This window comes from Canis lupus, chromosome 26 (genome assembly GCF_048164855.1).
Source record: "Canis lupus baileyi chromosome 26, mCanLup2.hap1, whole genome shotgun sequence".
Taxonomy (NCBI): domain Eukaryota; kingdom Metazoa; phylum Chordata; class Mammalia; order Carnivora; family Canidae; genus Canis; species Canis lupus.
In genome coordinates this window covers 4,347,006-4,359,959 of record NC_132863.1, presented here as the reverse complement: position 1 = coordinate 4,359,959, position 12,954 = coordinate 4,347,006, and the positions used below count along the sequence as shown (strand labels likewise).

General features: G+C 41.3%; 1 protein-coding gene across 9 annotated transcripts in view; it reads left to right on the top strand.

Moving 5' to 3' along the window:
• KIZ (kizuna centrosomal protein) overlaps nt 1-12,954 on the top strand; it is a 131,234-nt gene that overhangs the window by 97,801 nt on the left and 20,479 nt on the right. For 8 of the 9 annotated variants that reach the window (XM_072799827.1, XM_072799824.1, XM_072799823.1 and 5 more), the window contains 2 exons: nt 1,465-1,630; nt 2,903-2,968. In XM_072799827.1, coding sequence (XP_072655928.1) covers nt 1,465-1,630; nt 2,903-2,968 — 232 coding nt within the window. The remainder of the gene's footprint in view (nt 1-1,464; nt 1,631-2,902; nt 2,969-12,954) is intronic. The other variant, XR_012018139.1, reaches the window with a different exon arrangement.

Here is a 12,954-nt window from a genome sequence, read left to right as displayed (position 1 = left end):
CTAGGACTGATTTAAACAAATGGAGGAAAAGCTCCTGGTTACTAGAAGTGGACCACAGACAGGTCTTGGCTGTAAGTCTAACTTGATGCCAAGTCCCTTGGCCAAGGAGAGTAGAACTCTTTAAATACCTTCTAATCAGCTGCTGTAGCCCCTAGGATAGGCAAGAGTCCAAAAGGCCAGCTGGTCCTAGGGAGGGCAGAGGGCAAGAGCCTTACAGGGATGTCAAGGTCCATGGCAGTGACTTCAAAGTATGTTCCAGGCCAAACTCACAAGGCTAGATCTCCCATATTCTGCCTCAGTGATTCTCCCTTTTGGGGTATCTTCACTTTCTTTCATGTTAATCACAAGGAAAGTTTATTCTGTTTCCTGTTATTCCCTAGATAGTAATGGTGTTGCTCCTTTGCACTTAGACTGAAGATGACTTGGGAGGCTTTATTAAGTCCACTCTTCATATCAACTTGTAGAGTCTCATGTTCGTTTTCCACAGAAACACCCTCTTTCTCGAGGTTGGGTTGGATACCGCCCTGTATTTGCTCCTGTCATCAGATACTAGTGATAGCTAAGTTGGTACCACCGCCTAGGTTTTCACTGCCAAAAGCCTGGGCAAGTCACCAATTCCAAGTAAGAAGTAAAAGAAGATATACACCCTGGAAGGTTACTCTCTTGATTACCTCTTGTTACCAGCATATTTGTGTTTCTCAGGAGGAGAGTACTGACTTGGAAATGAAAGACATGAGTATTAACTTGTCCTGTTAATTGCCACTTGCTCTCCACCTCTCAAGTTGGCCATGATGAAAGCTGTACCCACCTGTCTGCCCATGAGACATGAGGTGATAGGAGTAAGACAGTTCAGGGCCCTTGGAAAATAGATAGGTAGTGTGGCAGGCCAGCTTCCTGAGTTCCCAGCAGACTGAGGGGCAAAGTGCAGAGTATCTTTATTTATCATTGATTGAGGATTGATTTAGAATAAGTTTAGCTCTCTTTTTGCTTTAGTGTAACCTCCTCAGCCACAAGTTTTTCTATAATCTCATTTTGGGGAAGTTCAGGGGTCATTTCAAGAAAGATGGAGATATCTCAAGGTCACATTCATTTCAAACTGTCTTCAGTGCCTGAAAAACAGATTCATGTAATGAAAGATAAGTCTTAGATAAACTAGCCCAGATTAATGGTGGTGGTCACATCTCATAAACATACTTCACGAGTCAAAGAACACTTCTGCATTCTGTAAGTCCTCAAAGAAGGTATCACTGCAAGTGTGAGTTGTTGTAAAGAAATTATGCTGGAAAATAATCAGATGTTGTCTCATCTCAAAGACATTTTAATTTCAGTTAAATGTCAGGAAGCAAATTAAATCCTAAGTAAAGCTTAACCTAAAATTACATTTGAAGGCTGGGTTTTCAAGACCAAGGGTAATGCAGTTAGAGTTTGTTTTTATTTCTTTGTGCTTTCTTCTAAACACTGTAGGCAGCAGCCTTATTGAAAAAAGCCCTTACAGAAGAGTGTGACGGTAGGTCAGCTATTCATAGTAATGAATCATCCTGCAGCTTGCCATCTATTCTGAATGACAATAGTGGAATAAAGGAAGAAAAACCTGCTGCATGGCTCAACAGTGTTCATATAAAGGAACAAGGTAACTCTTGCTATAAATTCTGTCCACAGAAAACATGCATTCAGAGTCAGTGCAACACCCTCTTTCTCGAGGTATACCTATAAAATTAAGCTGACCATAGAATACCTCTGATTTTAATATGCATGATATGTTCTTTGTTTTATACCACCTTTTAGGAAATATATTTGTTTTCATTTAGTCTATCAGGAATGGAAAACCTAATCATAGATCTGCAGTTCTGCTGAATTTCCGATAAGGTTTTTTTTAAGATTTTATTTATTTATTGGAGAGAGAGAGCACAAGCCAGGGGGTAGGAAGAGGCAGAGAGAAAGGGAGAAGCGGATTCCCTGCTGAGTGGGGAGCCAGACACAGGTTCCAGGACCTCCGAAATCATGACCTGACTCAAAGTCCGGCGCTTAACTGATTGAGCCACCTAGTGCCTCTCTAATAAGTTTTTATAAGTAATGAAATCTTAGCAAAATGAATCTCTTGGCAGTAGATCATTTTGATCATGTGACAAAGATGAAAGTGATTCCATTAAAGTGATTCCATAAAATACCATGGAGTTTTTGATATCACTTCATAAAATTTACTCATAATTTGTAAAAATTATTTTTAATTGTAATGGAACTTTTTTTTAAGATTTATTTATTCATGAGAGACACAGAGAGAAAGAGAGAGGCAGAGACACAGGCAGAGGGAGAAGCAGGCTTCCCGTGGGGAACCTGATGCAGGACTCAATCCCAGGACTCCGGGATCATGCCCTGAACCAAAGGCAGATGCTCAACCGCTCAGCCACCCAGGCATCCCAACTGTAATGGAACCTTATAAAAGTTTCAACTGATGACTAAGAATCAACAAGTTTATGCCCGGCAAACTTCATAGCCAATTTTTATTTTCTGGAGATTATGATTATTTTAGTTCTGTTAAGGCCTGTCAGTAAACTGCTGTAATGACATTTCTAAGACAGCCATGAGTTGCTCAGGACATACTGAGAAGTCAGTATACTCTTGCAGAATTTGGAGCTCACTTGTTTTAAGCCCTATTTGAATTTGATAGATGTCAGACTACAGTATTTTGCTTGAAGGTGACATAGAGATACCTTAGATTTTGAGTAAGTTTCCTTAGGAAACAATACTGTTTTAGACAAAAAAATAAACTAAGCCACAGAAAGGAATATGGGGAGGCAATGAAAATAAAAGGAACGGCAGTTTAAAAAAAAGGCGAACAAAGGTCTACTCCATAAATATAGCCTTGAGATACACTTTTATCATCATGTGTTCCTTTTTTTAGAAATTTCCAGTGACTGTGGAGGTGAAAGCAGGGAAGAAAGCATGGCAGCGAAGATCCCGATCACAGGTAAAGTTACGGTCATCAGTGAGTTTCAAATGGGATTCAACCTTATCATGTAACCAGAACCTTGTAGGTTAGTGGTTTGTGGACTCCACTAAGAGCAAGGATATTCAACAGCTACGCACTGAAGCAGGCGATTAATCCTAAGAGCCAAATGTGCAAGCTTACGTTTAACATAAACTAAAGTGGAAAATAACCGTGTCTATTGAATTCTTCATAATCACTCATACATTTACACATGTGAACACTGCCATCACATAGCCTTTCAGCACCTGCATCTGGATGACAAGGTCAGTCTCCATGGGGAACACCCAGTCATTATATGGCAAACTACAGATATTTGTGATGTTACTCTTTTCTTGCCTGTAATAATTGAATGTGTATCATTAAAATAAGGGGTGGGGGAAGTGCCAGACAGGAAGCTTTCCTTGTACCTCCAATAACTTAAAACTAACCAAAAATAGGAGGTGGTTAGCTCATCTGATAATTTAACAATTTAACAGTAAGGTTTCATCAAGACCTATTAAGATTTCTGTATAAGTGTTAGGCTTATTTCGATGGAATCTCAGTATCATTATTTTTTCTGGTTTTAGAATATCAACAGCAGCAATTAGTATTCTGAACAGAGTTCTATTTGTCGTACATCTAAATTTACTAGTACCTTATTTTGTAAAGTGGTGTACTACTTTATTAGAAATTCAAAGGTCTGACTTTAAATATTTATACAAGTAAATACACCGTTGCACCGAGGTACTGAGGCATGCATCTGCATATGTGGTCGTTTTGTTGTTTATAAGCAGAAAAGAATGGCTTTCTTTTATGGCAGTACAATTCATGGCCTGATGATTAATTTTTTAAACCCATGTTTCTGTGATGAACTCTGGTTTTGAAAAAGGAGTATATAGTAGAGCAATTATTGTATATATTCTGCATCAGATAATATTTCACCCCAAAATACAGAGGTTTTCTTTTCTTTTCAGCGTTTTCCCAGTGATATAGTTTATTGCATTTTTATTCTTCACTTTGAGAAAAACTCTGTTAGAGTCTCTTCTTTATTTTTTTATTAATAGAAGTGTAGATATCCCAAGCTGCAAATAACCAAGAAGTTATTTGGATGCTTTTCCTTTGCAATTTATCTTTGAATGCAGAAGATCTAATGACCTCTGAATTTATTTCAGTTAAAATGACAAAAACTTATTGGGTAGAAACCAGGAAATGACCCAGTTGCCCATTACTTCTCCGGTATTCTTTCTAATCATCCCTTGCAAGTAGTTGACTCTCCCCCAAATTAATGCAGATAGTATTTTCCATAGACTTCCTTTAAAATAGAAGAGATAGTTAAGTACTAGACTAAATTAACTTGGGGGAAAAAAACACACACAAAACAAAAAACCTTTTCAAAGCCAATGACTTTGTTAGAGCATTGCCAGTTCTGTCCTGGTTACCACATTCTCTTCTGTACTCCCCATTTGCCGGACCTCCATGAAGTTAATGTTCGAGGGTCTCAGGGACCTTGACCCTGCTTAAGGACCACTATTGTGACACAGGTCACTGAAGTTACTTTGCTCTGAAGTTCTTTTTTCCCCCCACTATTTTGTGAGATATAATTGTCATATAACATTGTATTAGTTTAACGCCCAAGTTCTTGACCATCACCTTTTTATTAAATATTTATGTCTTTTGGCATAATTATTTGGAGATTTGGCCTTTGGTAGAGTTAGGGCAAGTGTGTCATTTGATTTAAGTTAGAGTCCACCTCTCCCTTCATAATAATTTTGTTGAGGCTTTCTTGTTGTATGAGCTACATTCTTTCTACAGTATTCCAAAGAAAAGGAATATTCCAGAGGCTGCCCTCTGGAAGTTGAGGATATATGGTGGCTGTCCCTTGGCTTTGGCATCGGTTGTCTATGTGAGCTCTTTACTCATTGCTCTATTTCTCCACCCTTCTGAGCCTTTGAACTGGGAAAGCAGACAAGTTACTACCTGGCAAGTTTGTCTTAAAGTTGAAATGAGATTGTGTGAAAGTGCCAACTGTGTACTACATACTCAATACATGAACGCTACCTGCTGAGTTGCAGTAGGCACTTGAGAATGAGACCAACCCGAGCCCTGTGCTGCATAATTCCTCATCGACAGCACTTCCTGTAGTACCACTAAATTAGGTTCTGCAAGAAATTTCCAATGGTTGAAAACTCAGTGGTTCGAATCCAGAAAGATGTTTACTTTATCAAAAAGGTATCTTAAGGAGAGTTTCATGATATTTTAGGAACTTCTAATTAGTCCCATGAAAAAAAAGGTTAGAGAGGAATAACTAGCAGGAGTTGATGAAGTGATTCCTGGATGTCTCCTTGGTGGAGGCTACCCATCTCTGCCTATGAGTGCTCATGCACAGGTTGAGGACACTGCACGGTGCCTGATCACCAGGCGAGTCTTCCTGTGGTGTGCTGTCACAAGGGTGGCTGGACGGTTGCAGCATTTCCCCGGTCTGTTCTGTGCAGTGCTCCACCTGGAAGATACTTTGAGAAATATGTATTTTGGACCCAACCCAACGTGACCCCTCTTTCTCTCTATAGCCAGCACAGTGTGCTGCGGCCTATTAGACTTTTACAATTTAAAGTAAATGCACCATTTAAAAGTGTGAACCTAGAGTTTCAAATAACTTATTTTCCATCTGAAAATGGAATCTTTCCTATAAATGGCCAACAGTTAATATTCTGTGGGACACATTTTGGGAAATGTAAATATGCACACATATATGTTGAATGTTTAGTAAATCCTTAAGTCGGGCAGCCCCCGTGGCACAGCACTTTGGCGCCGCCTACAGCCCGGGGTGTGATCCTGGACACCCAGGATCGAGTTCCGCATCGGGCTCCCTGCGTGGAGCCTGCTTCTCCCTCTGCCTGTGTCTCTGCCTCTCTCTCTCACTCTCTCGCTCTGTGTGTGTGTGTGTGTGTGTGTGTGTGTGTCTATGAATAAATAAATAAAATCTTAAAAAAATAAAATAAATCCTTAAGTCTAGGGGTGCCTGGATGGCTCAGTCAGTTAAGCGTCTGACTCTTGATTTCAGCTCAGGTCACGAGCTCAGGGGCGTGAGATTGAGCCCCCCCCCCCCCCCCATTGGGCTTCATGCTGGGCATAGAGCCTGCTTGGGATTCTGTCTCTCACTTTCCTTTTGTCCCTGTCCCCTAAAAACAAACGAACAAACAAAACCAAAAAACCCTAAGTCTAATGAGGACATCAATTTTCTCAATAGTCTAAGTTTATCTTCAGCATTTTCCTGCAGTTTCTTTTTGTGGGAACATCCCTCGTGGATGAAATTGCTTTATGTTATAGATGTTGGGCTGCTTTAGCATAACTAAACCCAGATGATGTTATGATTGAAAGTTATATGTTAAAGCTGCTCCCCAAATTGATGACCAGCAGGTTACAGTAGTAACATGTAACAGTTCAAAGCACTCCTCTTCGGTGTGGGTCCTCTGTGTGACATTATGTGCTTTACAGCCATCTCAGGAGAGGTACAGTAAAGACAGAGGCTGAGGCAAAATGCAGGAAGCGGGGTAGAATGGGTGGGAGGCCCTGAAGTGACACTGTATTCAGAATGACAAGAGTCCTGGGGAAGTTTAACCCAAAAAAGGCACAGAAGCTATCTGTAAGTATTTGTGGGGCTGCCACATACCAAACATTTATCAATAACTATAGCGTGTAGCTTGTGGGGAGGAGGCCTGTATGTGAGTGTTGCAAGGAAGGAATTCAGCGTTGGTCATGGAAGAACTTTCTGGCTCTTCATTCCGGCAAAAACAAGGTGAGTGTCTTCCAGCTGCTGGCTGGTTGCACCCCAGCAGGAACCCGCTCCCTAGAGGGGCACTATGGAAGGAATTTCTGTTCCTGGGAACACTAACATTCCTTTAAATGCTGGGAGTCTGTGATTCTCAGTCCATAGTAAAGGAATCAACTGTGCCAACATTCTCATTTATTTTTTTTTCCTTTATTTGCTTATCACTCCCAAACATAGGTTTTCCTGACAGAGGGGCTCATCCTTAACAAATTTGCTGTCACTCTGAAAAGCATCTGCTTTGTTGATCATCATCTGGGAGAGTGTGAGTCTGAGTCTCATGATTCTGGCTCCCACAGTCTGTGCAAAAATTTACACAGAAATCCTTCCCTACACCCCAGCCCCCACACACAGCCTGTATGATCTGCCATTGTTAACAGGCTACTCCTTTCATTAGTCAGGCTGTTCAAACTAAAGAATCCAGATAGGAAGCAAGGATTAATTTGAATGCCTCTGAATGTGTGGTTTTCTGTATATAATAAATAGTATATCATCTGCATGTCCGCTGCACCTTTACTTGGGCTGCATGTGGAAATACCAGGATAGCAAAAGCCTGCGGCCCTGCCCTCATTAAAGCCTCTGTCCCCTCCAATTTTCATAATAGCCTGTGGGGCATAAATATCAGTAACTTGTTCTACACACAGTCCAACAGAAACCTAGAAAGGTTAAGATTCCTGCTCAAAGCCATATAGCTAGCTAAGGTATTGGATCTTGAACTCAAACTTCAAAATTTAAGCCTTGACCTCTTTCCATTCTACCACTATTTTTGTTTGACAGAGGCAACTGTATCAGGATGGCTACATCAGTGAAATGTCAGTGTATGGCCCAATAAAAGATGAGCTCAGCAAGGACACTTTGAGAGCTTAATGAGCAAAGCCATACCTTTCCTTTTCCTTTTGTTAGGCCTAGAGAGGTGGGCAGCTTGCAAGGATTTCCAAGTACAGGTTGTACCAGAGGTCTGCCCTTAGTAAAGAGTGCAGTTAGGCCTGAGACCACACGTGGATGATAGGCTATTCAGGTCAGCGTTTCCCTGAAAAATTTAGGCTTGGGATTAAAGTGATGCTTACCTAGCTGATGAGAGAAAGTGTCCCTCTGAACTACTTATACCCCTAGGTAAAATCTCCTACATTGGCAATTTTATTTGTATTCACACCAAATTTACCTTTAAGAGGTGAGTTTCCGTTGTATCAAGTGATGCAGCTAATGCTAAATGTCAAAAAAACCCATCACCTAATAGTGTCCGGCACACAGTGGGCACTCATCTTGTCAAACGAATGAATAAAAATGAGAGTATTAAGGAGTTTCCTTAATGCTTGTTGATTCAGGCCAGAATAATATCTCTTGCAGTCATTCACTCCACCAGTACTTTTCCCACCCACGTGCCCATCCTGGCAAAACTCATCTCCTTAAGCTCCATGTGAAAAGGCCTCTTAGCTTTTATCTCAAGAGGATTAAGCCTCTAAGAATGTCCATTCAGCCTCTCATTCTTTTAACACCAATTCTCTTGGTCAAGCTGTGTTGAAAGTGGTTGCCTGACTGTGCCATTTCTCACTGATATTCTTTGGAAGCTGAAATATTCAAGGTCATACTAAGGTACGTCCATTTAAAAGCTTTGTGGGAGGTCAGCATAGATTTGAAGGTTGCCACTTAGGGTTCTGGGCAGTGCTTCCCAAAACATGATTACTTGAGTTTTTTATCACACTGCAAAAGGGCTGGAAATCTACAACAGCCAAGTTGTCATTGGTGACTAGATTTATCCTGGGAGAAAAGACTGCAGTCACAACTTTTGGTGGTGGGAGAACCACAGCATAACACCTCTACTGAGCCTTTTCCAAGACTGTGTCTTGCTTGTCCTGTCCCAGAAATGTACAAGAATCATGCAAAGACATGTTGTTACCTGTTATACTTGGGACCAGGAGCACCCAACTCATGCAAAACCAAGGAAGCCACCATGTGCTGCTGGATTGTCCACTGCAGTCCATAGGGTCCTCTCCCTGTGGCAGGGGTCAGACTGCTGGTGCTTCACTGGTGGGGCCTACTGCCTACTGCTTGCTACAGGAAAGCATTCCTCTCTCATGACATTGAGGGTGGTGGTGGTGATTTAAAGTGGTTAGTAAAGAATGAAAGGCATCTATCCAGAGAGTGCTCTTGATTGGATGCTCCCATGTTCAAGAAAACCAACTCCTTAAGTGCCCAGAGAAATTCTCCTCTGTAGTTGTGCCATAGCATCCCATGCAGGCTTTTAAACATGTCCATACCCCAGCCACACCTTTGACCAGTTACATCAGAACCTCTGGGGGTGGGGTGGGAGGGCTGGGTATCAGTCTTCTAGATACCCAGGTGACTCCCGAGGTTTGAGAACCACTGAGCGGGGGGGTCTCAAAGCTGAGAGAGCCCTTGTGGGTCATCTAGTGAAACACCCTCATTTTACACAGGAGACCCAAGTGAAGAGAAAGGAAGAAAAGGGATTGGGCTTTAGATATTTCAATAAAATGGTGGCTCAGGGAGTGTATTATTTTTCCAGGGCTGCTACAACTAAGTACCACAAACTTAAAACAACAGAAATGTATTCTCTCACAGTTCTGGATGCTAGAAGTCTAAAATCAGAGTGTCAGCAGGGCTGTGCTCCTTCTGAACCCCTCCATGCCTGCTCCAGCTTCTGGTAACTCCAGTCTCTGTCCCGTGTTCACGCTGCTACCTTTTCTGTTTCTCTGTTTGCTCTCCTTCCTACCAGGACCCCAGTCACTGGATATAAGGGTCACCATAAATCAAGGATGACTTCATCTTAAGGTCCATAACTAATTACACCTACAAGGAACCTGTTTCCAAAGATCATATTCTGAGATTCTAGATTAACATAAGCCTGGCAGGAGGTGGGTGCGGGGAGATACTTTGCAACCCACTACAGTGGATGAGGAGGGATTTCTGCATATTTTATATTTCTAGCACCCAGGTCATCTTATACAGTGATTATTCCAGGCCCTAATCTAAATGATGATGATAATATTTACTGTCTTTATTTCTGATTCTTCTCATATAAATCATTGCATACAAAGCTGCTAAAAATCCTGTGTTGTGTGCCAATAAAATACAGCTTCCTGATCAGATTACTCCATCTTTGAAAAGTTGAAGATTCCCTACTTTCAGAGTTGAACACCCACCTCCCAGGACTGAACTGTGTGAAGTGGCAGGCACTAGGGCTATATAAATTTACATGTGAAGAGGTGTTTGGTTTGGTTTTGAAATGTTAAAGGACAGTTACAAACCTGCCATTTATTTTCAGGTGTAATTGTTGAATTGCCCCATAGAAATTAAGAATGGTGCTACTATATGTTGGCAAATCGAATTCCAATAATTAAAAAAAAAAAAAAGCCCTAGGTGGAGAAAAAAAAAAAAAAGAAATTAAGAATGTAATGTAAATACTTATTTTCTGAAGCAGCTCCAGGCAACTCATCTGGATTAGGCTTTCTTTCGTCTCTTCTGTATGCATTGGCCCTCTTCTTGGTGATAGATTTATGGGCCCAGGATGACTGGTGGAGTGGGATGTATTGCAGAAAATCTGGACATGAAAGGCAATTCTCGTTATGGATCCAACCTGTGTGTCTCACCTTCACAAACACTTGTGGCCTTCAATTTAAAAAATCCTAAATACAGATGAGTTTTCTGTATTTTCTGGTCATGGAAGCACTCCTATCCTAATATTCTCTCATTTTCATTTGAACAGATTATTAGACAAATGATTTCTGGATTTTAAGCGATAATCCTTATAATTAATTTTAGAAATACTTATCACAATTTTTATTTTCTTTGGTAAATATGACTTGGTTTGCCAGAATCAGCCACACATCTAGCACAGCATTAGGGGGTAATTGAATGGGTGTAGACATGTGTGAAGGGTAACAGCACTGGGAAACTCCGAGGATGGAAAATACTTTTCAAATTTCATTTTAAAATTACTGCACACTTCATACAGAAATAGTAATTATCTTCCTGTACTCGAGGCTACCCAGTTCTTTGTCAGTTCAAGGTCATTTTTTCCTAGCCAGAATGATAGTATTGTTTGCATCCCCTTTTGTTATTCCTTTTCCTGGCCCAGCTCTTCCCTTTTTTCTTGAGGGATTTCTGCGAAAGCCCTGGAGACACCCCTTCAGGGCTGGTGAACCCCACATTTATCTGGCTCTTGGAAAAGGCTGTTAAAAGCACTTGTTCATCAGATATTTTCTTTTTCTCTTATTTGTCAATTTAGAAGTATTTTAGCAGGTGTACATTTGCATATAAAAGAGAACAGAAGATAAGAAGTTGAGGCTTTTTCTCTCTCCCCTTCTCACCAACATCATCTCTTTCCTACCTCCCTTTATTCAGCATGTTTTCTCTTTCTTTCCCTGGCTGTTCCAGTTTCTAGACACAAAATGCATATCAAAAAGGAAAACACAGTCTCAGTGATCACTCACCACTTTGCAGGAAGACAAATGATTGGGTTTGGCCAGCTTATGGAACAAACTAGGGAAAAATATATTTATCTTGTTGTGTCTGTCACTGGTCTGGAATTAATAGCCAGGGGTGGAATTTAACCACCATCACCCCCGACCATCTCTTGTTTTGTGTTTTAAACTCCATCCACTCTTTTCTACTTTTTAAACTAAATCTTGATGTAGATTTGAGTATATAGTGGATGCTTCTGGAGAGATCCAGAATGGAACAGTTGAGCATGCATGTACACCAGAACATGAAAAAGCATGAATGAATGAATGAATGAATGAATGAATGAATGAAAAAGAGTCGTATTCTTTTAAATATTTGTTTTATTGAATTATTTGCACTACTCAATAATTTTCTGAGAGTCTGACATTGTTAATAGGAGGAAGCATTTCTCTGGAGTTTTAAGGCACAGGCTGGAAAATGAAGCTGTAAGGGGCCACCCAGGCCTTCCAAGTAAACTGGCAGACTTCAGGTTAACTTGAAGTTGGGAAAACGCAAATCTTTTTTTCTTTTTCTTTTTTCTTGTTAAAGATTTTTACCCATCTGTCTGAGAGAGAAAGAGAGAAAAGGTATGATCAGGGGCAAGGGGTAGGGAGAGGGAGAAGCAGACTCCCTGCTGAGCAGGGAGCCAACCTGGGGCTCAATTGGAGGACCCCAAGACCATGACCTGAGCTGAAGACACTCAACCAACTGAGCCACCAGGTGCCCCTAAAGTCTTCTTCTTGGGAACCACGTGAGCTCTTGTCCCTACCTTGTTTAAGCAGACTAACTTGAACCTCTAGATTTGTTACTTTTGCTCCTTTGTTCATTCATTCGTTAAATAACTATAAATTTTCAGGGCAAGGCAGTGCAACTTTTAACAGCCTGATTCTTTACTGATCTTCCCTCCAGAAAAGCCTGGGCCTGAGTTGCCACAAAATTTGTGCCTGAGCTTTGCCTTTTTCGCTCTATAAAGCTGACATCCTAGTCTTCTAAGCCATTCCAGGAGGGTATCTGAACTGTTGGAGCCCTCTAGCAAAAACTGCACTCTTGCCTCCACAAAGAGTGTGCAGCCTGGTCCATTTGATATAGATGTCTATTTAAAAATCTCTACACAGCTGTGTAAGCCCCCCTTGATAATACATTTCGATCAACTTTCAACTAAGAAAGCTTTTCCTAGGGATCCCTGGGTGGCGCAGCGGTTTAGCGCCTGCCTTTGGCCCAGGGCGCGATCCTGGAGACACAGGATCAAATCCCACGTCAGGCTCCCGGTGCATGGAGCCTGCTTCTCCCTCTGCCTGTGTCTCTGCCTCTCTCTCTCTCTCTCTTTCTCTCTCTCTCTGTGACTATCATGAATAAATAAATAAAATCCTAAAAAAAAAAAAAAAAAGAAAGAAAGAAAGAAAGCTTTTCCTAATATCGAACTTGTATTCCTTGGCTGAAGGTTTTCTCTAAGGGTTCCAGTGCTTATACAATCAACACAGAAAAAACTTTACCGCCTTCAAGTTTGGAGGTTGCAGGATGTTCTGTTTGGCCTTTAAAAAAAAAAAAAAGAAGTCGAGCAGCCCGGGTGGCTCAGTGGTTTAGCGCCACCTTTCGCCCGGGATGTGATCTCAGAGACCCGGAATCAAGTCCCGCGTTGGGCTCCCTGCATGGAGCCTGCTTCTCTCTCTGCCTGTGTCTCTGCCTCTTTCTCTCTCTG